The sequence below is a fragment of the Dipodomys merriami genome, unplaced genomic scaffold (genome assembly GCF_024711535.1).
Source record: "Dipodomys merriami isolate MVZ:Mamm:240054 unplaced genomic scaffold, mDipMer1.0.p SCAF_13, whole genome shotgun sequence".
NCBI classification, from domain to species: Eukaryota; Metazoa; Chordata; class Mammalia; order Rodentia; family Heteromyidae; genus Dipodomys; species Dipodomys merriami.
The window spans coordinates 30,253,670-30,280,484 of record NW_027202604.1 but is presented as its reverse complement, the minus strand read 5'-3'; the positions used below and the strand labels follow the sequence as shown (position 1 = coordinate 30,280,484).

Genomic DNA, 26,815 nt, shown 5'->3' with positions numbered 1-26,815 from the left:
TCTGTCCCTCAGAGTTCTGGCTTCTAGAGGCCACAATGCATACTTCACACACAGCTCTTCCTCAGTCTCCAAACCAACAGCACGACATCTTGATGTATCACTCTCTGCCTCTCTTGCTTCTCTCAGCCCATTGCCTTCTCTCTGGGCCTTCTTGATTCTCTTATAAGGGTCCCGGAAAGTATTACAGTTGGACTACTCAGATAATCCAGGACCACCTTACCACAGGTTATCTTTGAGCTATATCTATTGCAATCCCAGATTGCAATTCTAGACTCACATGTAGCTCATACTTCTGCAGTAAGCTACTGGTTGAGATGAGGTCTTGTGAATTTTTGATATGAACTGACCTTGAACCATGAAGTTTCCAATCTCCATCTCCAAAACAAGGTATTATTACAGGTGTGAGCTTCCATGGCTGACTTCACTATCCTTACATCAATCATATCTATAGCTGCTTTCTACCTGTCAGTGGCATATTTCTAGGCTTCACAATTAGGTGTGGAATTCTGAGGGTTGCTATTCTGCCAACTACACTAATAGTAAGCCCATACGTTCTCACAAACGTTTAGTTAAATGTTACAGTTATTAACTTCATATTTACTTTCTTCTCTTTTAGGTCTTTTTTCCTATAAAAAAAACAATACCAGCTCTCCTTGCTCTGAATTTCACCGCAGCTCCTATGCAAACCTCACATACTATCTCATTATGACTTTTACATTTATGTTACATTCTCCCCAAAAGAAATATATATATTTTTTATTGTAAAGATACTATACAGAGGGTTACAGTTACATGAGTGAGGTAATGAGTACACTTCCTCTTGAACATTGTTACCCCCTCCATTGTTTTCCCCCTACCATCCCCTCCCTCCCTCCCTTCCCCGAGGTTCTTTTTTTTTTTTTTTTTTGATTGTGATTAAGTGATTACATAATTTCCGGAATTACACAGTATTGTGGAGTAATGATGCTCATTTAAAGTTACAAGTTCATTCTAACTTTCCTGGAGCAAATTGTCTATCACAGTCTGTAACATATAACGGTGTTCACATGTTATATACCATATATGTGATCAGCAGCATGGGGATATTTAGTAGTGGTTCAACCAGATGAGTGGGAGTTCTTTGTTTCTTAAGTCCTGTTAGTTTTGTCCTATCACCTAACATTTTGGATTTAGCATCCACTTATCAGGGAGACCATGTACCATTTGTCTCTTCGTTCTTGGCTTACCTCGCTCAACATGATTCCTTCTAGCTCCATCCATTTCCCTGCAAATGCCATTATTTTGTCATTTCTAATGGCTGCATAATATTCCATTGTGTATAGATACCACAATTTTCGGATACATTCATCTGTGGTGGGGCATCTGGGTTGTTTCCATATCCTAGCTATTGTGAACAGTGCTGCAATAAACATGGAGGTGCACGTGTCCTTGTATATTGGTTCCTGTATCAGGGTAGATGCCTAGAAGTGGTATGACTGGGTCGTAAGGGAGGTCAATCTTTAGCTTTCTAAGGACCCTCCAGACTGCTTTCCAAAGTGGTTGTATAAGTGTACATTCCCACCAGCAGTGTAATAGGGTTCCTCTTTCTCCACATCCCCTCCAGCATTTGTCGTTGGCTGATTTGTGGATGTGGGACATTCTGACTGGGGTAAGGTGGTATCTCAGGGTTGTCTTTATTTGCATTTCCTTCACCACCAGGGATGATGAACATTTCCTCATGTGTTTCTTTGCCATTTTTATTTCTTCATTTGAAAAGTCCCTCTTTAGTTCCCTTGCCCATTTAGTAATTGGTTTGTTAGGTTTGGTAGGGATTCGTTTCTTGAGTTCCCTGTATATACAGGATGTTAACCCCTTGTCTGATATATTGCTGGTAAATATTTTTTCCCAATTAGTTGGTTGTCTTTCTAGCTTAGTTGCGATAGATTTATCTGTGCAGAAGCTTTTTATTTTAAGGTAGTCCCATTTGTCGAGTCTCTCTCCAACTTGTTGTGACCCTGGGACTCTGTTCAGGAAGTTCCTTCCTGTGCCTATTAGTTCAAGTGTCCCTCCTACTCTGTCCTGCAGTAGTTTCAGAGATTCAGGTTGAATGTTAAGGTCTTCAATCCATTTTGAGTTGGTGTTGGTGCATGGTGATAGGCTGGGGTCCACTTTTAGTTTTCTGCATGTGGCTGCCCAGTTTTCCCAGCACCAGTGGTTGAAGAGGCTGTGTTTCTTCCATTGTATGTCTTTGGCTCCTTTGTTCAATATTAGCTGGCTGTAGGCCTGTGGATTTATTTCTGGATCTTCTATTCTGTTCCATTGGTCTTCAGGTCTGTTTTTGTGCCAGTACCATGCTGTCTTTGTTATTATAGCTCTGTAGTAGAGTTTGAAGTTCGGCATGGATAGCCCTCCCATATTGTCTTTATCCCTTAGAATTGTTTTGGCTATTCTAGGTCTTTTGTTGTTCCATATGAATTTTTGGACTGTTTTCTGTATTTCAGTGATGTACGTCATTGGGATTTTAATAGGAATTGCATTGAATTTGTATATTAGTTTTGGAAGTATTACCATCTTTACCATATTAAGTCAGCCTATGCAGGAGCATGGGAGGTCTTTCCTAGTGTCTTCTGCAATTTCTTTCTTTAACTTTTTATAGTTCTCATTAAATAGTTCTTTTACATCTTTGGTTAGGTTAATTCCTAAATATTTGATTTTTTGGGAGGTTATTGTGAATGGGGTTGCTCCCTTTATTTCCCTCTCTTCTTGTACATTGTCAGTGTACAGGAAGGCAACTGATTTTTGTGGGTTTATTTTGTATCCTGCTATTTTGCCGAAGTGATTTATGATTTCTAAGAGTTTGGGGATGGAGTTTTTGGGATCGTTAAGGTATAGTATCATGTCGTCTGCAAAAAGGGATAGTTTAACTTCTTTCCCTATGCGGATCCTTTTAATGTCTTTTTCTTGCCTTATTTCCCTGGCTAAGGGTTCTAGGACTATATTGAAGAGGAGTGGAGACAGTGGGCATCCTTGCCTTGTTCCTGATTTTAGGAGAATTGGTTGTAGCTTTTCCCCATTAAGTATAATATTGGCTATTGGTCTGTCATAAATGGCTTTTATTGTTTTTAGAAATGTTCCTTCTATTCCTATTTTCTCCAGAGCTTTTAGCATGAATGAATGTTGAATTTTATCAAAGGCCTTTTCTACATCTGTGGTGATAATCATGTGATTCTTGACCTTGGCTTTGTTGCTATGTTGGATTACATTTATTGACTTACGTATGTTAAACCATCCCTGTGTCTCTGGGATGAAGCCTACCTGGTAAGAAATATATTTTACCATTGGAGTTAGGACTCAAATGTACTTGAAGTAGATATTTATTCATGTTTTCCAAAAGTCTTTTGGCAAGTTTCACAGTTATTAACCAATTCAATAAGATTAGTATAAAATAATTGTGTAAAATAATGCAATTGTGTAAAAAATAGAGCAAAAAAAAGAAGGAAGGAATAAAGTGGAGAGGTAATAAAATGGCTTCTAGTTCACCAGTGACCTTCCTAACAGTAAATAATGCTGTCAGGTTCCCTAACTCTGTCTCTATACAACTGGGAACAAGACATTCAGCATTATTTAAACTGAAGATAACTTTATATATTGCCAACCTACAATGGAAAACTGTTTAATCATGGATTTTATTTCTCTCCAATGTTTTGTTAGAACTATCATATGCTTGGATCTTCAATGAGTACCCAACATTTGTTGAAGAAGATAGCCGGAGATTTGTCTCTCAAGAGACGGGACACCTCTACATAGCTAAGGTGGAGCCATCTGATGTGGGGAATTACACATGTGTCGTGACAAGTACAGTGACCAACGCCAAAGTCCTGGGCTCCCCAACACCATTGGTGCTACGGGCTGATGGTAGGACATGTTTGAAATGTTCTCATGGGACTGGAATGCCCATGATGTCACTTGTTCTAATTTTTGCTAGCATCAGGATGGTAGAACTCTGAATCACTAAGAAAAAAAACATTACAGAGAGAGAGAGAGATTTGTTTCATCAATACCATGCTAGGTGTTTAAAACGAATCTATGTGCTGCAGTGAAGCAGATTTCTCAGCCTGAGTCATTGAGCCATTTGAACTAAACGATGTCTGAGAAGCATAATGGTGTGGTCAAAGCATCAGAACACCCCTTTCCAGTCAGTTATAATTGAATTTGACCATTCCTATTTATTAAGTCACTCTTTTATGGCTCCAGGGAGCCATTTAATAAGTGTGAGATTGGTGCCTTTGCTATCAGCATCCCATTGAGTGAATTCCCTGCTGTAGCTTTGTTGCTTAGGAGATTTCAGGGAGTCATAATACATTGTGTATTTCAGTTTGACTACAAATGTCCAAATTGAATACAAGATCTCAAGAGCTTCCCATTTTACATGAAAGGCAGAGTAGTTTTCTTGGAAATGTTGTGCATGAAAGAGCTTACAATTACTAATGAATCGTTGAATACAAACTCCTTAAATGTTTACTAATATTGCATGCTTGCTGCAGGTTAGTATGTAAGTCCAATAAGGGCAGTGGACTCAAAAATGAAGCAAAAGAATTTGTATTTAAGAGAAGCTGATTCCAGAGGAAACACTGACAGTGTCAACTTTGTATTATGGATTTCTCAGGGGTAATGGGTGAATATGAACCCAAAATAGAAGTTCAGTTTCCCGAAGCTCTTCCTGCAGCTAAAGGTTCCACGGTGAAATTGGAATGTTTTGCCCTAGGAAAGTAAGTTTTATAACATTCTCTTCTATTTGCTGTAATTTTAGGTTGTTGTAAGAGACTTCTTTCTTTTTTTAAAATGTAATTTCAATTATAATCCAAGTGTAGAAAAACATAGTTTGAAATTTTAAAAGGAATTTGGAATATATAACTATGCCTGCCCTTATTCATAAGCTAAATTGATATTTTCTGTATGTTTTCATCTTCATTGATTGCATTTTAATAAGGCCAATAATGTATTAGACCTTTTTTATTTTTTCCCATAAATCATGAATTTACTCAAGAAAATGTGCAGTTTATTTTATTAAATTACCAATTTAATGACTTCAACATGGCTGGCAATAGTGGCATGCCTAAAATCCCAGCACTCTGGCTATGTAGAGGATACAGGGGCAGAAAGTTTAAGAGTGCTGTCTTAAAAATAAAAATAAAGCCGGGTGCCAGTGGCTCACACCTGTAATCCTAGCTACTCAGGAGGCTGAGATCTGAGGATTGTGCTTCAAAGCCAGCCCGGGCAAGAAAGTTTGTGAAACTCTTATCTCCAATAAACCACCAGAAAACCATAAGTGGCACTGTAGCTCAAGTGGTAGAGCGCTAGCCTTGAGCTGAAGAGCTGAGGGAGAGCTCTTAGGCCCAGAGTTCAAGCCCCACGACTGACAAAAAATAAACAAATAAATAAAAATAAAAATAAAAAGGTAAGTCATTAGATTACATGTAATTCACAATTATAGGTATTCTGCCTTTTCCTTCCTTCCTTCCTTCCTTCCCTCACAATTATAGGTATTCTGCCTTTTCCTTCCTTCCGTCCTTCTTTCCTTCCTTCCTTCTTTCCTTTCTCTCTCTCTCTCTTTCTTTATCTCTCTCTCTTTTTCTTTTTTTCTTTCTTTCTTTCTTTCTTTCTTTCTTTCTTTCTTTCTTTCTTTCTTTCTTTCTTTCTTTCTTTCTTTCTTTCTTTCTTTCTTTCCTTCTTTCCTTCTTTTCTTCTTTCCTTCTTTCTTTCTTGTGTGTGTGCCAGATCTGGGGCTTGAATTCAGGGCCTGAAAGTTGTCCCTGGGCTTTTGGTGTTTAACTGGAGAAAAGAGTCTCAGGGGCAGAGTTTCCTGCCTGGGCTGGCTTCAAGACCTGATCCTCATATCTCAGCCTCTTGAGTAGCTAGGATTACACGGGTGAGCCCCTGGTGCCAGGCTAGTATTCTGTATTTTTAACCTGTGCCTTTTGTTTTAACTTAAGAAAGGCTTTTGTGTGTGTGTTGTTGTTGTTCTTGAAGCCAAAATGCTTTTTGTGGAGTAGCAAACTATTTGAAAATTTTCTTTTTAGCCCTGTACCTAAGATTAATTGGAGAAGGAGTGATGGAATGCCATTTCCCAATAAAATTAAATTGAGGAAGTTCAATGGTGTGCTTGAAATCCCCAATTTCCAACAGGAAGATGCAGGTTCCTACGAATGTATTGCTGAGAATTCAAGAGGAAAAAATGTTGCCAGGGGGCGCCTCACTTACTATGGTGAGCATTTGCTTTGGACAAGTTGGACTTGCAGATTTGACCCCTCTGTTAAGTGTTGTTTATTGGAGACTAGGAGATTACATCATCATCTCAATATTTAACTTCATTGTTCCGAATTTTATTCTTATTTTGTTAAATAGGGATAAACATTTATTATAGAAGAAAGTCAATATAAAGAAATTTTTGGAAATATGTATCTTATTTAAAAAAGATTTAATTAATTGATTTAGTTCTTTATTTCTTTCCATATTACAAATATTGGAGGTTGGATTTAGAGCTTGGGCACTGTCCCTTAGCTTTTTCACTCAATGTTCATTCTCTACAGCATGAACCACATCTTTACTGCTGGCTTTTTGCTTGGTCTCACTGACTGTCCTGCCTGGGTTGATTCATCTCCTCAGATCTCAGCCTTCTGAGTGCTTAGTATTACAGGAGTGAACCAACTGCATATGGCTTAAAATGATTTCAATGATAATGAAATGCTATATTTCATTAAGAATTAACTTTGAGGCTGGGAATGTGGCTTACTGGTAGAGTGCTTGTCTAGCATGCATGAAGCCCTGGGTTCGATTCCTCAGTACCACATAAACAGAAAAAAGCCAGAAGTGGTGCTGTGGCACTAACCTTGAGCACAGACAGGTTCAAGAACAGTGCCCTGGCCCTGAGTTCAAGCACCAGGACCAGCCAAAAGCAATCTTTGATACATTTAAGTACATAGAGAGAAAGATGTTTTCTATCTTCCCTCTGTTCTAGAAAAGGTGATTTTTTTTCTTTCTTTGTTATTTTTATTAAAAAGAAAAATGTAGTAGGAAAAATAATTATCACTTTATTATACAAACCAGATAAACTTAGGATCTTAGTGAGTAAATCAGTATAGTTCTATCACTTCCAATAAATGCATCTGTACTCTGCCTTTAATTTATAATCACATTTATTTTATGTGCTTTTGGTAAGGAAAAATAATAATATTACCTTTATTTGGAGTCTGCTTTTAGGAAAATTAGATTATCTTTTTCTTGTCAAAATCTTTTCTGTAGTTCCTTTTATGTAGAGAAAAGGAAACCACAGGTTTTTGATGAATTACAAAGTCTCACTATATGATTTTAAAACATAAATCTGTAAAATATATGAAAATGTAAGCTCAGTGAATACATATTTTAGTCTAATCATTAGTAACATTATAGAACTGCTGGGAATTTGCCAATTTTGTAAAAAAAACATTGCATTATAGAATGTTTATTTTAGAAACTGGAAATGAAATTGTTTGCAATACAAACTTGTATAGTATACATAAATGTTGTTGGGAAGTGTTAAACTCGATGTCTGCAAATAATTCCCTTTGTCAGTATTAATACTTGTGATATTGCTAAGATTCCAAGATCTGATAGGAATAAGATGGAGGCATGGTTTAGCAGCTTAAATTCTTCTTTCTTCTATTTCTCCCTTTCTGATAAGGGGTTGCTCATGGAAATAAGACCATGTCCTATGATTATAGAGGGCTGCTGGTTTGGGGAATGATTTGAAAAGGTGGTAGTGATTGGAGGAAGCAAAAACTCATTCCATGTGGCTGAATGTCTCTGTGATGTACAAAGCACCCACCTTTTCTCAAAGCCTGGCTTAACTCTTTCTTTCTGAGCCTCAGCTCCTGGATCACTTCCACCACAGTCAAAAGTAACCATTAGAAGAAAAACACATGATGTTCAGAATTCTTATAATGTTTCAGTAGAATGCTGCATCCCTGCATGAATAACAGATAGTTAGTTGTGTACATTGTATGATGAGAAGGACAAAATGAAATTGATGCTTAAATACCTTATCATGCCACTGGTCAGTTCCTTTGGGGTTTGCTTTGTTTTTCTTTCTTTGTTTTGCCCTAATCCAACCTTTTCCTTTCTGTGCATATCAGTTTTCTTTGTAGTCACAAACTGGCTACTCAAAATGACCAGCACATCAATTATTACTCATCATTGTTTTCTTCAATATGTCTAGTAATTTCCTGCTAGAGTTACATGTTCTCATATAAACTAATCGGTGAAGAGCAATTGTGTTCGATAGCTGAAATACCTCCCTTTGGGATAGGGTATAAAATTGAATTTCCCTATTTTATGGAGAGTATGAGGTGATAGGAAAAAATGAGAAATTTTATTTATTTAAATAAAAGAAGAAATTAATGTTCAATCAATAACTACAGCATCTGCTGTAGAGTTTTTATTGAATTAGTCCATTTTGTGGATAATATGTTATATACCTAAGAAATAAATTAGATCCAGGAACCAGGGGCTCATACCTAAAATCATAGCAACTTAGGAAGTTGAGATCTGAGGATCAGAGGTAGCTAAGACAGCAAAGTTCATGAGATTCTTATCTTCAATTAATCACCAAAACACCAGAAGTAGAGATGTAATCTAAGTGTCAATGCCATCCTTAAATAAAGAAAGCTAAGGGACAGCACCCAGACTCTGAGTTCAAGCCCCAGAACTAGCATGCATGCGCGCGCGCACACACACAAACACACACACACACACACACACACACACACACACACACACTAGGAATTAATGACAGTTTTCTGAAAGTCACTGTACAATTCTAGGTAAAAATTATCATATTCAATCTATTATACATAGTTTCATTTTTATTGGTTGTGAAGTATGATTAGCAAGACTGGTAGCACACTCCTGTAATCCCCGCTACACAGGAGACAGAGCAGGTAAACCTTCAATTTAAGGCCAGCCCTTGCAAAGTTAGCAAGACCCTATCTCAGGAATAAAATTCAAACAAAAGGGCTAAAGTCGTAGCTGAAGTGTAGAGAGATTGCTTAGAATGTATAAGGCCCTGTACCCAAGCAACAATATTGCACGATACACACACACACACACACACACACACACACACACACACACACACACACACACACACACACACACACACACACACACACACACACACACCACAAACCAGAAGGGATAAATAAATATGGCCTAAGTATGAAAATAATTATGAAACTCCTTACAGTACATAATTTAGTAACCAAATATAGAAAAATATAAAATAAAAAGTTTTCTAAGTGGTATGATAGAAATTTGGATCTTATATAATGTAGAAAATCACAATGTGGCAGTTTACTGTCAGTATTGGCTTAGTCCAGCAAATGATTCATTCATTTGTAGAAGAAGGATACAGTAAGGGCAGCTCAGGGGAATCTTTGCTACCAAGTCAGGTGTCAATCACAGGCTCTTGTGTATGTCTATTTGCAGTCTCATTCTTTTTGCTGATCATTCTTCAAAGAGTAAAATGCCTTTTAATATAAAATGAGAGGAGTGATATGAAGCTGTAGGGTATCTCATACTGTGCCAGTAGTTTATACAAAAAACAAAAGAAGGAAAAATGTAGACCTGGACATTTTCAGTTAAAGCTAAAGAGCTATAGTTATATTTCAATACCATTTACAAAAAGGCAATTTTATGAGATGGAAATGGAAAGACAAATCTTCCTATGGTTGCAATTAAATAGAAATAGATAAACCATGTCTCCATATGGAGAATGCAAATGCGAATCTGGGAGTACACATTACATGCATAATGCAATGTGAAACTAGTACAGCATCTTGCCTCCCAGTTTTGGATCTAAAACACAAGCTGAGACTTGGCTAAATACACTGTGTATATCAAGTAGATTTCATTGGAAGTGGTGACTTGCCTTCATCTGCAAAAAGAATTTTCCAAATACCCTGTAAAACATAAGTGAAAATGATTAATCTACTTGATCCAGCTGATTTGCATACATAATTTGAAGTTGCATGAACTACTCTTTTTCCTGATTAAAAAAAATTGTGTGATCCAAATTAAACCAATTTATCTGTCTTTCACTGCTTTCATTTTTAATTCACTTGGAGCTTTAACATGCTTACTGTTTCTATTTAGTACAGCATTACTTCCTACCTTAAGGAAGCATGTTTAACTGAGCTGTAGAACATTCAGTCCTATGCATGTTAGTATTGACTTCATTATTAAAACCAATGTCTGCTATCATTCACTAATTAATTTGACATCAATTGTGATAATACGATTCAAAAACACATTTAGGAAAGGTGAGTGAGTAAAATCATAATAATGAATATGCATATGAAAAACTGAAACCAGGTAAATTGAGGGAATGGGCAGGATTGAGAGAAATGTGGGTGAAAGATCAGACTGACATTGATCAAGATGCATTGTACATATAAACTGCTATGTTGAATCGAAATCCCTTTGCACAACTACTTAAAGATAATAATAAGTTAAAGGAAAAATAATAAAAAGACAATCTTTTGTACCTGCATCGCTAGGTATTAACAGACAAGTGAAAAATGTAAAATAATGCTGAGAATTTTATAAACAGAATACATAACCAATGTAACTTAGGAAATGACAGATTAAAACAGCCATCCTCAAACATACAAGTGTTTCAGGCATCCACTTAGTGATTTATATATAATTTTACTCTACACTGTCTGTAGTCTGATACTTATAGTTTCACATTTATTTTTACTTACCTGGGTAAGCTATTTGCTTTTTATTTGCTACATGATATTTTTTCCTTTTCCATCACAGCAAAGCCTCATTGGGTTCAACTTATAAAAGATGTGGAAATCGCTGTGGAGGACAATCTTTACTGGGAATGTCGTGCAAGTGGAAAGCCCAAGCCCTCCTACAGGTGGTTGAAAAATGGAGAAGCCCTAGTACTAGAGGTAAGGGGATGTGTTGTGTCAGCCCAGGTTCTCTACGTGCTTTGCGTTGAGTGAATGATCTGTCCTGTTCCTAATGCAAAGGTAAACTGCTGCTTGAACCGTTTACTGCATTTGCATCCAAGACATGGTATGGTTGGAAAGAATATAAAAAGCAATACTAATGAGTTTTTTTAAAAAAAATACAACAATTCATTGGGTCAAGGTGATTTTGTTAAGTTGCCTTATCAAACAACAAATTGGGTCTAGGTGGTTCTGTTAAGTTGATCTCGAAAAACAACATGTTTTTCAAACAAATGTATTAGTGGTTTTATTGGCACTAGAGAAAGCTTTAATCAAATATTTGACAACTTCATATGCCATCTGGAAAATAAATGTATCTATCCATTAGTTACCTTATTATCTCAATACCTGTTTTTTTTATCACTTTCCATCTTGACTACATAATTTTTCTATGTCAGTTTATGTTTATGTTTTGTTTTAGATTTCTATGCTTAGCCATTGATTGATACTTGCTAAATCCTAGGTAACTATGTGCTTCTCATAACAGTTAATGCACTGAATTTATAATGTTTTCAGCTTATATGATTAAAAAACCAGTTGTAGTGCCAAGTTGTCCACTTGACAAGATGTAATCAGCCTTATAGTACATTTCTTTTTTTTAGTACATTTCTTAATGTCTAAAAATTTAAGCCTAAGTGAAAACTGAAATCGCTTTCATATTTTTCCTTTTGCTTTTTTTGTATTGTATTTTACTCAGATACTTTGGGACTTGATGTTTATTTATATTTCCAAAGTGTCTGTCATATTTCAAAGAAGGAAAAGGTTAAATTTGAGGGCAGACTGCAGAATCCGCTGAGGAACATGTAAAAGTCTGGGTCTGATGGAAGTAAGAGTCAGCAGTGTTCATTTTTTTCTTCTAAAATTTTGTTGGCATGTAGGAGAGAATACAAATAGAAAATGGTGCCCTTACAATATCAAACCTCAACGTGACTGATTCCGGCATGTTCCAGTGCATAGCAGAAAACAAACATGGTCTTGTCTATTCCAGTGCCGAGCTCAAAGTTGTTGGTAAGACTATTTTTTCTCTCCTCATGTCATATATATACATATGTGTGTATGTATATATATATATATATATATATATATATATATATAATCTTTAAGTAGTTGTACTAAGAAGTTGCTATTTAACAAAGTTTATGAATACTATGCACCTTGATCAATGTCACCTCATTCAACATTCTTACCTGTTGTTTCCTTACCTACTCCTTTCCTCTTTCTTTCTAATTCTATAGGCTGTATGTTGAATTCTTGATTGGATTTCTTAAAACCTCAGTTGTTTCAAAAAATCAAAATACATACTTCTCATTTTAGATTGTTAGATTCAACATGATTAGTCAGGGTTTCTCATCAAGACATACATTTTCACAATTTCTAGTGAAAAGCAACAGTAATTGCCAGAACTGAGACCCAGAGATTGAAATAAATCACCAGAAAGAAAATCATGTTGGCATAACAAGTCCTTACCCATCTCCAGGACTGGGAACTAAGAGAATAACAATGGTCATGTCGCCTTAAGAAAATAATCAATGAGGATGTTTTCTATTGCTGATCCACAAAAGCAAATACCAAATTTTAATCAGTAATATTGAGCATATTGGAGTTTTAATTAACCAAGTTTCTGCTACTTGAGTTATTTTCTTCCTAACACTTTATATACAGGAAATGAGGGGAAATGTTGTCTTAGAGCAGTTTTCCTTAAGGACACTGGAGTTGCAAATAAATGAAAGTCCACAGTACAAGAGAGTCAGGAGGGCAGAGAAGAACAGGAAGAGAAAATTGACCTAAGAGGGGAAAGACATGGAGGGAAAGAAAGAAGGAGGAAGGGAGAAGAAGGAAGGAAGGAAGGAAGGAAGGGAAGGGAAGGAGGGAGGGAGGAAAAGTGGGAGGGAGGAAGGGAAGAAGGAAATGAAGGAAGGGAAGAAGGGAGGAAGGGAGGGAGGAAGGAAATGAAGGAAGGAAGGAAGGAAGGAAGGAAGGAAGGAAGGAAGGAAGGAAGGAAGGAAGGAAAAAAGAAAGAAATGTTATTTTTATGAGTTCATATAATTAAGATAGACAAGTTGTTTTTCAGTATGACTTGATCCATGGCTCAAATATCAGCTTCCATATGGTATCAGGTTCCATATGGTGTTTCCCAAGATAACTGGGTTTATTATCACAGTTAATGCTGTGGGAGTAGGGATGACTTTCTCAGTTGCTTAAATGGGAACACAGTCCTGAATGTCACCTCTCCCATGTCATTACCCATCATTGACTCATCATGTGACCAGAAAGGTACTAAGCTCTCATTTGTTTAGCCTAGTAGTTTTCAACGGAAGACTATTTTGCTCTCAGGTTATATTTGGAAATGTCTGGAGGTATTTTTGTTTGTTATAACTAAGGACTACAAAGGATGAGGATGCTTTTATGATGGGAGTAGAAGCTTCTGAAGATCCTATAGTGTACAAGATAGCATCTTAGAACAAAGAACTATCCATCCTATAGTAAAGAACTATCCATCCTATTGTTAAAGAATCTTGGTTTAATAAAATGGGTCTCATTCCTAGTATCTAAAGGTTAGAAATAGATTCTGTGTAAGAGAAAGACTAGCTCTTGTTATCCATGACTGAGAGGTAGGATATTATAAGAAAAGGAGGTGGGGATTCACACAAAATTTAAGCTGAAACAAAGTGTACTCTTCTAATAAATTAACATAAGAAGCCCACAGGTTTATTTACCTATCCGGGGACACATTTCTACTCGATGTAATATGTAGTCTTGTGGGGAAAATATCAACGATATAATAACATCTATTCAAATATTAACAGGTTTGCATTGTAGTAAAAATTACTTCTCCAGGATCTTGATTTGTATGGCAAACTCTGGCTAACCTGTGTCTCATTGTTATTTGGAAAGTTTCCTGTTGTAATTCTCTGTAACACCTGTCTGAACAATAAATGATAACCATGGATATTTTCAATAAGACAGAGTAGTAGATATTTGGGGAAATGTACAAAGTTCTTAATTTTTTTCTACATGTACAATAAATGGAAACATGATTCTCTGGTTAACATATTATTTCATTCAGTTGACACTTTATTTCATACCCTCAATGCACACATGTTACATAAGGATCAGCATCTGATACATGACTAGGAATATCACATCTTATACATGAGAGTATTTGTTTCACATTTTAACATGTAATGTAATATCCATTTTTGTCTTTGTCTAGGTTAGAAAGGAAGTTTAACCATATCATGACTTTTATATTAGCACTTAATGAATTTGCATGCATGAGAATATTGTCTCAATATTGAACCTTTATCCTACAACTCTTTAGGAGCCTTTGCCAAGTGCCCCTGCCTGACCTGTGCTTTAGAAGTTGACCGAAAGACCTATCCTATCCCGGTCTTTATGTTACTTCTTAAAACTGCACTATAAAATGATTTCCTTTAATAAACTCATGATCAAACTGCTTTAAATCTTTATAGTAAACATTAACAATTCCTATACAAAGTAATTATTTCAAGATTTGAAACTTGACCCCAAGCGCAATAGCACAAACTACTATTTCAGCATTGAAATTGTGTGCATGACCCACAGTGAATCAAATAAATCAAGTGTGAACATTTCCCTTGTCAAGCAAAATTAAAAGAAATAGTATGCATTTGACTATTCAAGTGCAGGAAACTTTTGTTTTAATCATCGAATTCTCCTTTAACTAGAATTCTCATTCTTTTCATTTTTGCTTCCTTTTCAGCCTCTGCTCCTGACTTTTCAAGAAACCCAATGAAGAAGTTGGTTCAGGTACAGGTGGGCAGCCTGGTGATCTTGGATTGTAAACCCAGAGCTTCCCCCAGGGCTCTTTCTTCCTGGAAGAAAGGAGACGCGATGGTACAGGAGCAGGAAAGGTATTCCATCATCCAAGAAGGGCTTTACTTTCTTCTCACATTAACTAAGGGTTGAAGAAGGTTTCCAGTATGAAATGCAACACTGTAATATCTCAGTGGAATGGAATGTGTTTTAAGGATCAAACCAGTAGTCATTCTATCTGTAATATTCATGTTAGTAAAAGGATTTTGAAGTCTGTAAATAGAGATATATCTACCCAGCTTCTCCCCTCTTAGAATGCTTTCTTAGAGAACTTTCTTTACTAGTCCTCTGGGAAGATTCAGCCATAGTGAAAAAGGAATGAGAGACCCAGATGAAAGACACCATCCTAAGACAAAGAAAAGAAAGAAAGTGATAACATGAGAAAATTTGCCAAGAAATCCAAACATTGTTACCCTGCACTGGAAAGATTTATCAGTATTGGTATGTAGTTTAAACAACGGCTTTCCTGGCTTTCTTCTTATTATAATCATGTTGAAATGAAGGCACAGACAGGAATTTAGTATAGATTTTTAGCATAGATTTTTTCCAGATGTGCAAATAATACAAGCCTATTACTCATAGCCCTTAGGATAGGATGATCATGACTTTCAGGCCAGCCTAGGACATGAAGTGAGTTTTGGGTCCTCATGGGTTAAACGGAGAGAATCAGTCTCAAAATACAACAAAGGAAGCACAGATTCTGCATCCACACTGCTAGTGCTAAAATATTCCTTCTGCATTTTATTCACTTAGTGAAGTGACCTCATCTTTCTTTGCCACATTTCTATATTAATGGAGATGATGACAGTTTATGTACATTCTTGAGAAGGTAGTTATATAATGAAATAGATAAATATTCATTAAGTACCCTGATCAGTACCTAACTGGGAGTAATCATGTGTTTTGAGTACAATTATCATTTGCCAAATACTTATTTCCTGCTAGATATTATGCTAAGAGCTTTTGATAGCAGAGTAACATTAAAAGGTCCATCTGTTTACCTAGGACACCTGTGGTTGTGTTAAATTAAATGGAAAAAGGTAAATGTAAAGGTTGATGATTAGTCACCTTTCAGACAGAGGGAAAACTCTGGATTATCTAGCTGGGCTTTAAGTACTCACTCAGCTCCGCCCTTAAAACAGGAAGAGGATGGCTGAGGATTGACCAGAGCAATGAGATCATCAACCAAGCAGCGAGAGAGATGGAAGCATGAAAGACATTGATGTGTACTTCTAGGCTTGCAAATGACGTACCAGCGGCAAAGGGAATGGCACATTGGTCCCATAACCTCTCAGAACAAGGTTCGGCCAACAGTGTAGAAGAGCACAAATGTGTCTGGAGACCCTCCTACCCAGGAAGGCCTCTCTACGAATACTTTGATTTTAGTCCAGTGAGGTGCATGATGGACTTCTCACCTCTAGAACTGTAAGAGAACAAATTTACTGAGTTCAGGATATTACAGTTGTGAGAAGTATTACAGAAGTAATAGGAAACAAAACACAATTCTATCCAAACCACCTCCTTTAACAGTCTTTATAACACAGATGTTGAGGGCTTATGTGACTATTCTCAATTCACAATTTCAGGATATGAATTCGTATCTCTTTGACTCTTTCAAATCAACACTAAGATACCCAGGTACTGGTGGCTAATGCCTGTCATCCTAGCTACTCAGGAGGGTGAGATCTGAGGATCGCAGTTCAAAGCCAGCCCAGGCAGGAAAGTCTATGAGACTCTTATCTTCAATAAACTAACTACCAGAAAACTGGAAGTGGCACTGTGGCTCCAGTGGTAGAGTGCAAGCCTTGGGCTAAATAGCTGAGGGACAATGCCCAGGCTCAGAGTTCAAGCCCCACAACCAACAAAACAAAAAACAAATCAGCACTAAGCTTTTCAAGCTACAGGAGCCCAGGATCCTAGAGATCTGAATCTTTGAAGTCACAGAGTCACAGTTATTACTTGGAGAAATGAGCAGAAAAAATCAAATAATAAAACTGTAGGCCAAATTATGTAGATTAACTTTTCCAAAATCACAATTGAGTTTTAAACAACCAGGTTGAATGGCTTTCTGATTACAGGCCCAGAAGTATTTTCACATGCATTAGTTAGACCTAAACAATCTTTAGTTTCTCCATTATTTGATTAGTACAGACACATAAAAGAGGATGACGATGCAGAATTCTCCATTGAGTAGTTAAACACAATCTGCCAATGATAGGCCACTCAGGATAGATTTCTGGAACAGAAAGTTAATTAGTGACAGTAATATTTTGTAGACCAATTTGAACAAGTATAGATTTGGGATATACAGTGTTTTATTTTGAGTCTGCTAGAAGTTGCATCCTCCCATGTCACTACTGCCTTCATTGTTTTACTTTATTTTAAATTAGTTTGGTTGCATAAATTAATTAGTGATTATTTCCTAAAGATCTCTGGATTTTACACATTAATAAACCCACTTATCTTAAAAGTAGTACATATACTATATGGAAGAAATTTTTAATCTTTATTTTTGAAATGGACAAATGATTAAGGGAATTAGCTATGGACCACACAAGAAGGTATATATCCCCAAATTAACAGCAGCGGCGCCAAATAAAAACTACAAGTCTCATAATCAAAACAGGGACTTCTGCCCACTAATATATTGATGTCATTTGATTACATAATACCTCTAAGTCTAGTTTTCTTGTGTCTTGAGTAGAGACATTGCTTCTCTATCTTACTTTTAGCTTTTGTAACATTTGCCATAGTGCCTCATGTTTGTAGATAAGCCGATCAGAAGAATTGAGATTATGCTACAAGGGAAAATATGGAACTTAGAGTAGCTGAATTCGTTGATGTTCTTTGTTTATTTGTGAGGTATATGTGCTTGGTCTTTTAAAAGATAGATATCAAGGCTAGCTTGCCTCTGTCAGGGTGATAGGCCAGAGTTATAGGGCGCCAACTCAGTTCTGAACAAATGAACCAAGATGACTGCCTGAATTTTAATATCTCTAGGCAACTGCAAGTAGGCAGCTAGACATAAGGACTTCCCCAACTTTTAATTAACTTCCCAGAAGTCCCAGATAACATTTTCCCTTATATATTACTATTGAAAGATTAGTTCCCTGGCCATGCTTCCTACGAAAACAGTCTACTTAGTATAGATTTTTCTTTACTTCCTCAGTGGGAACATGTCCTGTGAAAACTTGAGTGTCCCAGTGTCAGGACACTTGAGCACTGTCCCCAGGTCATAAAACTTACTTCTCTGACACTTACAGGCATGTTGGGTTCACACATCGGCTATACATTTCTAATAGACCCCATAGGGTTAATAAGGAAGTTTTTAGATGTGAATACAGAGGTTGAGAAAAGGAAACATATAAGGCCCGAAGTGCATCTTGCAGTACTCTTTCAAAGAGCTATGGTTTAGATTTTTGGCTTTAACTTTTTGGACAGCAAAAACACTGAAGAGCCACATCCCTGGTGCTCGGGGAGAGGACTGCTAGAAGCAATTATGGAACAAGTTGTGGATTTGAATCTTCTCCAAGTTCATGGGAAATCAGAGCAGGTTACAGCCATCACTTGGCAATGCAAATCCTGTATCTTTCCCTCTTGACTTGGTCTGCCAGCGTCAGCCAAATCTGCAAAACACATTAAATGGTAGATTTACTGTGGTGGTTTGGTTGTAAACTGCTTGAACTTATAAATGCAGATTCAGATCTCACTGGGGAAAGCAAATGAATTTATTGATGCATTTGAAAATAAGAAAGAAGATAAGATTTTGCTGCAGTATTTATAAGATTTGAAATTTACTTGATTGTTTAGTTCATTCATCAGTTTGATTAGGGTATTTGGATTTGTTAGTGAATAAGTAACTTCTGCTAACTAGGAAGGCTTTCTCCAGCATAATATAGGGGCTCTTGATAACAAGTAAATTCATTTAATACTGAGAATTGAACCCATGGCTTCATGCATACTGGGCAAGTGCTTTATCTTAGCCCACAGATATATTTGGATTAAGCAAGTATTCCACCGTTCAGTGAGGCCAAAAAAAGCCCCGAAGATTAAATGTTTTTAAGGAATTGCATAAGAATGGTAAATATATGTACTGTGTAAATCATACAATACATTTGAATAATTACCATCTACCTGTTTTGTAAGTTTTTATGTCAGCATAATAGCATTGGAATTATAAATCAGCCATGATAATTGGATCTGAGTCAGTGAGACAGCTAAATTACTGAATTGTTTTGAAGAAATGAAGGTTGTTGCTTTCAAGAATGGAGAGCATTTTTCAGGCAAGGTTACAAATGGATTGCTGCCCAACAGAGACTGTGGGAAAGCTGCTATTCATAGATAACAGTGTTTTTAAGTGCAAATACTGATTCTTTAGCTCTTAGAATTGTTTGTTTTTGTTCATTTTAAAATACTTTGAGTACCTGCTATGTACCAGGTACTCAGGTAGTTGTCTGTCCTATTGCTTTTCATAATATACAGGATGTATATGACTGGAAAACTCAGTTAACAAGGTACAGGATATTCGAGGATTTTATGAGAAGGCTCCATCTCCCAATTAGGGATCTGAGCAGTCTTTCTAGGGAATAGAAATTCTATAGCAAAACTTGAAAGCTGCCAGAGGTTGATTAACAAGAGGTGCTGCAGGCAGAAGAAGCAGTATGAGCAAAGTACAGCAGCAAGACATGAAAAGGGTATTGTCTTAGTCTGTTCGTGCTACTGTAACAAAATGCCTTGGGCTAAGTTGTTTATAAATCACAGAAATTTGTTGCAGAGTGCCAGTGGGTTCCATATTCAATTGAGGTTCATGCTGCCATCCATAAATGGTGCCTGCTTACCACATTCTTCTATGGTAGAAGGGTCAATGCAGCTCTGTCAAGCTCTTTTATAAAGGTACTCATCTCACCCATAAAAGTGGTGCCCACAGGACTGAATCTCTTCCCCAAAGCCTATTCCACTTACTACCAGCCCAATGGGGAAAAGGTTTCAATAGGTATTTTGGATAGATATATTCAGACTATGGCAAGTATCTGAGTAACTGATTGTTTAGCACATTCCTGGTGCAGAGTGCCATAGGAGAGGAAGATGCAGAGAGACAGGATTGCAGAAGCACGCTAGATCTTATTGCTGATGACCTTGTAAACCAGATTAAGGAGTTTAGCATCTATTGCATGGACACTGAGAAACAACAGAGGAAAGAAATTCAGAGTAACATTGTTACAGAATCAAATTTATGTCTAAAGAAGAAGACTATGTTAATAGTGGACGAATGAAAGGCAAGAGCCCCAATCCACCAATTTGAGTAAGAGTATCATACAGCCAGAGTAGGAGAGATGTAATGGAAAGGGAAGCAAAATCTTGAAGGGTTGAAAAGCCCTGAAATTAACAAGACCTAATGGTTGATAAGATTCATGATTTGCAGAAAGGTAAATATCAGAGATGAGCACCAATTCCTAGCCTGGGCTTCTGTGAATATGAAAGACCTGAAGTAATGGGAAAGTATCACAAATGGCAGGACTATAGGAAGATTTATTGAGTCCCATTTGGAATGGGATGAGTGTGAAAAGCCAGCTGACGGTGTGTGTCTACAACACACATGCATATGTGTTCGGAGGTAACTTGTGTGAATTTGGTATTTAAGAGACTGGCCTGGGATGACTGAGGCTTCACAAATGTGCAGATCATATCTATCTTGAAGTAGTGGATTTAGGCATGCAGGATTTCATTAATCTGTACAGGGTATCTTTCTTTGAAGATCATGGACACTCATAAGTTAAAGTGACATTTGGTAATTGATTTATTAAGTAAGGGTCTATTTAAGTTTCTCGGTGCCCAACTATCTCAAATTTCAAAATCACAAACATGAAATGTTGAATAAAGATTTTTTGTTCAGTTTTGGTTTAGTATCACCCATTATTTGGTAAAGATATTTTGCTTTTCTATATATTTTTTTTCTTTTTGCAGGAAGCAGTTTCAAATAAATGTCATGCCCTTTTGAGAATCCAATATTATTTTACCAAGTGTTTGTGTCGTTGAGCTGTTTCATTCATTCCTTTAAACCCATGTGTTTTCACACACTAAAGAAGGACAAATTAAAATTGGATCTCGTGTCTACTTTAAGCAAAATAAAATGGAAAAAGGCCATTGAGAATATGAGCAGGAATGGTTTATGTGAAGAAATAGCCAGTCATCTTACTTTAGAGAATATGTAGCTTTGCTCTATCACTTAATGGTACTTAAAATGCATTAGCCAATTATTTTTAAAAATGAGGGCTTTCATTGGAATGGTATTGCTTATAACAGTAAATATTTTATTGCAATTGCCTCAGTTTAAAAGGAAGTCAAAGAATGGCCCATTACTTCTAATTAAACACATTAAAATTGTTTTGAATGTGTTAGGCAGCATTTAATACGGTAGAAATTTAAGTGCTTTCTAAAGAAAAAAATAGTATTTTTTCCAAAAACATGAGTAGTCATATGCCAGATAGTGTTTAAAAAATATATTAGCCAATCCTTAATGTCGTTTTTTTGCATGTAGTCAGAATCTGGCTTTAAAAATCAGTGATCATTATTTACCATATGATTCCATGTCATTGACAGTCCTGGAAAATTTTCAGATTTAGGGATAGGAAACTATGTCTGCTAATTGCTGAAGGCCGGAAATGAGTATCCGGGTCATCTTCAGGGTATGGGGGGAGCGATGGGTGAATATTTTAACTTTGAATGGGTTCTTATTTGTCTGTGTTCCTTTGTTCTGTATTCCATAAAGGTGAAATATATTCTCTATAGAGAGATTATACTTTAAATTAAATTTACATGCAATTTATATTTATTTCATCCTACCTCCATGAAGAATTCTTTGTTAGAGATTAAAGCTCAGGAAATGCTCACAAACACTGGTCGCTTTTTTGCAGTTGAGTGATTGAGCAGTAGGGATTTCAAGCAAGCCAGAATGTCAACATTTGCCTGAAACCGGGATGGTTTTAAGCAGAGCCAGGACCACTTGGCATTTCTAACATGGCCACTCACAGTGGCCTCGGCCTCTCTGGTAATGAGGTGTCTAGCAGTATGGCATTGGGTATGCTCATGTGTCAGAGGGTGCTTGCTCTTTGCTCTTGGCCAAATGATTTCTGTCTGTGCCCACCCTTCCCCCAGTTTTATCCCACATTTTGCACAGTGTGGTTACAATGGAGTCTGTTTTCTTCATAGTGTTCCAAAAGCTGCTCCCTTCCCCCTCAACTTTCTGCCACTGCCTTCACCCACAGAGCCTTACTGTTCTCTGCCCCTTCCCCCAGTCTACCTATCTAGACAGATCCTTCCTCCCCACTCTCAGGTAGGTGGAGAACTCAGTGAATTTCAGTTCATCTACACGCTCAGCTACACAGCTGCGATCTCATCAAATCCTTCACTTCCTCTATACTTAATTCCGAATTAATTTCTAGCTGCTGAACTTTGAAACACAGGGGAAATTTTTGTTTAATATATGTGATGTTGCCACATCAAGGAATTGTATGTTAGGTGATTAGTGATTGATGTTCCTGTCCCCTGCCTGGCAGGAAGTTACTTCATGTTGCCCACTCATTTGTCTTTATTCAGTGTCAGGGATGGAAAGCAGCCCTGGGAATATGTAGATGAGTAAGTAATATCAAGAGCCCTCAGGGCACCCATGATCTGTTGAAGATGTGGAAAACTTTATAGTGAGATGGATTATATGAGTAAGGTGACCATATAATTTATTCCATATTTGAACTTTGTTGTTATTGTTGTTGTTGTTCCCTTACCAAAGCTTGGCTTTTTCCATCATTGCTGGTACTCTTACCACGCTTGCTATTCCTTCATTTCTGGCTTTTGCTGGATAATTGAATATGAGTCTTTGTTTTGTCTGCTCTGACTTACTTCAAACCTTGATCCTTATGTCTCAGACTCCTGAGTAGCTAGGATTATAAGCATTACTCCAACCACTCGTTAAACTTGGATATTTCCAAAAGGAAAATGGACATACTTACTAATTACCTTAAAGATGATCTGCATAATTGTGGACTGGCTGAAGATGATAGACACTGCTCTCCTATCTGATAGAATTGTTTATAAACCAATTTAAGGTCAGGAAATTGAGAATGCAGTTCCACTAGGCAGACTTGTCTCCCAAACTATTTGAAATGGACCCAAGTAAAAGGGATAAGGAAAATGCCATCTAAATAGTAATAAGTGAGACTTAGATATTTACTGTTAACATTCTAATTACATAAATGGCAAAGCTCATATATAATCACTAGAACCAAAAAGTCTGACCTGAATTCTTTCCAAGGTAGAAAGCTATCTTTCTCCTTCCAAGGAAGGGATTATTACTAAACCATTTTTTCTTAAAGCAAAGATTTATAATCCTTTGTTCATTTGCAAGACCTGAAAGAGTATAGAAGGGCCATCTTCTCTTATCTGTTTGCAACCAGTACCTCCTGTCTCTTCAGCTTTTTAGTGAGAAAGAGAACAGAAAAAGTCCCCTTGCCACATTCTCCCATTTCCTAAAAGACAATTAAGCTGAGAATTTAAAAATGAAGACTATGATATACTTTACATTTGGGATAGGGCTTCTCTGAAGTCTTCAAAAATCTCATCTTTCCATGCTGTATCTATCACCACCAACCCATATCCCACAACTTCCCTATCAACAAGACAGCTTAGGTTTCACTGTGTGTATTTGAATCATTATTTACATGAATTATTTATGCCTAATTGGCATGCAGTTTGCTAATTGCTATTCATATTATTCACTGTGTCAGATGAAGTTATATATAAGTTTTAATTGCTTCTTTATTTAATTTTAGCATATGAAAAGTGCAAAGCATTGAACTCAGAAAGACAAGGGGCAAATCTTGGGTCTTCCATTTACCCACTTGTATGTTATTAGAACAGTTACACAACCCCTGTGTCTTGGTTGACTTTATTTATAAATGAAGGCCTGAGAATCTTAAATGGAAGGGCAATCAGTCTGTTGAGTAGTATTTGCTTGTTACACTTTGGCTAAAAGTTGCAAAACTGGTCTTTGAGAAATTGTGGACAACTCTGTTCTACCTCCCTCATATATCCTGGTGGATGCCATTCTTTATACCATTGGACTCTAGTTGTAAAGATAAAAAAAAATAATTTAGCAAAGTGCTACAGTGGCTCAGCAAAGGTTCCTAGATAGAGATCTATTGATACTTTTCAAATATTACTTGTCTTTGCCATGATACCATTCAGACAGCTGAAGGTTAACTGGACTTGGCTAAAAAACTAAAAATAAAACCCACAGGTCTTTCATTTTAAGAGAATATTATTTAATTCTTCCTATGTAAATAAATTCCACTCAAAAATTACTTTCACAAAATTACTGACAAATGGCCCTGGAAGTCTTATAAGCTGAAAGTTTTGCAGATGACTGTGTTCCTTACTCCTTATTTCCAATTTGTTATTTATAGATTAGGAAAGCTGGGGCACTTGCATAAATATTTTGTCTGTTACAATTTTGATAAAGGAAAACTGATCAATGACTCTGAAAGCATAGGTTATAACATCTTCTTCAAGCCAGTTTATTGTTAGGACTAGGTAAATTAATTCCACACCATGTGTAATTTCAATGTTTTATTTGTCGGAAGTATCAGCCCCATATCACATTTCTTCTCAACCAAGTCCAAAACTCTCACATGTACTTGTCATAGTCCAGTGGAGCCAGCATATCCTTGCAGTCTCTCAAATGTCAAAGAAACAACAACAAATCACTACAGTGGTAGAAAACTGCAATACCATTACTAAGTTTGCATTTTATTTCCTCCCATTTCTAAAATAGAATATAACAGGAGTTTACTTGAACTAATGCTACATAGTTAACATTTTCAAACTGGTGTATAAAAATGTATGTACTATTTCCCTCTTCAATAGTTTTTTTATTACTTTTACTTTTAATTTAAATTAGTATTTTATTTTGGTTTTTTTTTTTTTTTTTTTTTTTTTTTGAGACAAAGCCTTTCCATGTAGTCCAGACTAGCCTGGAACTCATGAATGGCCTGAAACTGTTGATAATTCTGCCTCAATTCTTGAGTTCTGGAATATCAGGCATATGCTCCCATACCCAGCTCTTGCATAAGTTTTGAAAGAAAGAAGAAAGAAGCATAATCCCTCCTGCTTTCTTCTTTATAGCATTATGAGTTCCTCTAGATTGTATCTGTGCTCTTCCCAATATAGTATTCAAAGTCTTTAAGTACCATGAGCTTCCTTCCATGGTTCTGTAGGAAGATTTGCTGGTCTTTTTTTTTAATTTAATTTTAATTTTAATTTTTTTAATTTAATTTTAAATTTAATTTAATTGTCATGGTGATGTACAGAGGGGTTACAGTTACATACAGAAGGTAATGAGTACATTTCTTGTTGAACATTGTTACTCCCTCCCTCATTTTTTCTCTATTTCTCTCCCCACCCAATCTGCACCCCCACCCCAGTTGTAAAGTTTATTTCTAACATATTTTCTTGGGAATATTGCTGTTGCCTTGGTTCTTCCTCTTTCTCCCTGGGCTTTCTTTATGTTGATAATGTGACATCACAGTATATTATGGAAAAGAGATTTTTTCCAACAACCCAACTTCTGTGTTTTGCTTTTGTGTCCTTAGCTTCTCCTCCATACTTGTCTGTTCATTTCAATATTCATTTATTCATCCAATGTTTATTCAGTCCTCTTCTTCCCATTAACAATTGCTGCATTATCACCTATATACCTTACAAATAGTATAAACTAGCAATTAAACAGTGCCCATGGATCAGAAACCAGGAAAGGACTGGCTGCTAGTCACTCTCTACTAGGCATATCTCTTGTGGTTGTTTTTCGATGGTTGCTGGAATTAAAGAAGCTGGCAGACATCTGTGCCTTACTCTTCCCTCATGCAATCCCACTGCTTCTCTTTATGGTATTTACGTGAGCTAGTATGGGCTTTGGGCTTTGTTATGTTGTCAAGTCCTAACCCACAGTTACACTGCTTGCTTGGGTCAGCCAAGGGCATGAAAAGTAAGCATTCGTTCTTGTAAGATACGTACTGAATTTTTAATTAATTTGCTTTATTGTTACTATGAAGGTGATTATGAGGGATTACAATTACATTAGTCAATTACATTTCCATTTGTACAGTCTCTCCTGTTCCCTCACTCCATCCCAGTCCCTCACTCCTGTCTCCACCCATGAGTTGTATATAGCTCATTTACTTTTGTGTCTAATGATTTCCACTGTTGTACTTTTTCACCCTGTTTCTCTCGAGTTCTATATCTGGCCCCTCCTGAAGATATAGACTTGAGTACACCATACGTAAAGAAAAGAATGCAAAAATCATCACAAAATATTTTTTCAAAAGAGAAATTTCTTCTTCTCGTATTTGAATTTCTTCCTATAAATATGAAGCGGCACTTAGGCATTGCACCTTTTTTTCTCCTAAGACTATCCTCTTGGTCTCATTGTTTTTGAGTATCTAGAATCCTGTATAATTTATCTTATCCCAGTATCCTTTAGATCTAATTTCCGCATATCAGAGAGAACATGTGCCATTTGTCTGTCTGAGCTTGGCTTGCCTCACTTAACATGATTTGTTCCAGTTCCATCCATTTCCCTGGGAATGATATAATTTTATTCTTTCTAATAGCTGTGTAAAATTCCATTGTGTGTACCTATCACATATTTTGGATCCACTCATCTATTGTGGGGCATCTAGATGTCTCCATATCTTGGCTATTGTGAGTAGTATGGCAATCAACATGGATGTGCAGGTGTCCTTATCATATCCTGATTCATGATGTTCAGGTGGATATCAATTCAAAGTGGATCAAAGACCTCAATGTCAGACCTGAAACTTAGAAATTGCTGCAAGAAAGAGTAGGAGAACCATTAGAATTTATGCAATGAATTTTAT

At 36.6% G+C, this 26,815-nt stretch overlaps 1 protein-coding gene across 3 annotated transcripts in view; it reads left to right on the top strand.

Annotated features, from left to right (window-relative positions):
• The window catches only part of Cntn3 (contactin 3), a 298,626-nt gene that overhangs the window by 198,897 nt on the left and 72,914 nt on the right, over positions 1-26,815 (top strand). For all 3 annotated transcript variants that reach the window (XM_070018977.1, XM_070018976.1, XM_070018975.1), the window contains 6 exons: positions 3,691-3,894; positions 4,646-4,748; positions 6,060-6,244; positions 10,837-10,973; positions 11,912-12,041; positions 14,776-14,926. In XM_070018977.1, the coding sequence (XP_069875078.1) occupies positions 3,691-3,894; positions 4,646-4,748; positions 6,060-6,244; positions 10,837-10,973; positions 11,912-12,041; positions 14,776-14,926 (910 nt within the window). The remainder of the gene's footprint in view (positions 1-3,690; positions 3,895-4,645; positions 4,749-6,059; positions 6,245-10,836; positions 10,974-11,911; positions 12,042-14,775; positions 14,927-26,815) is intronic.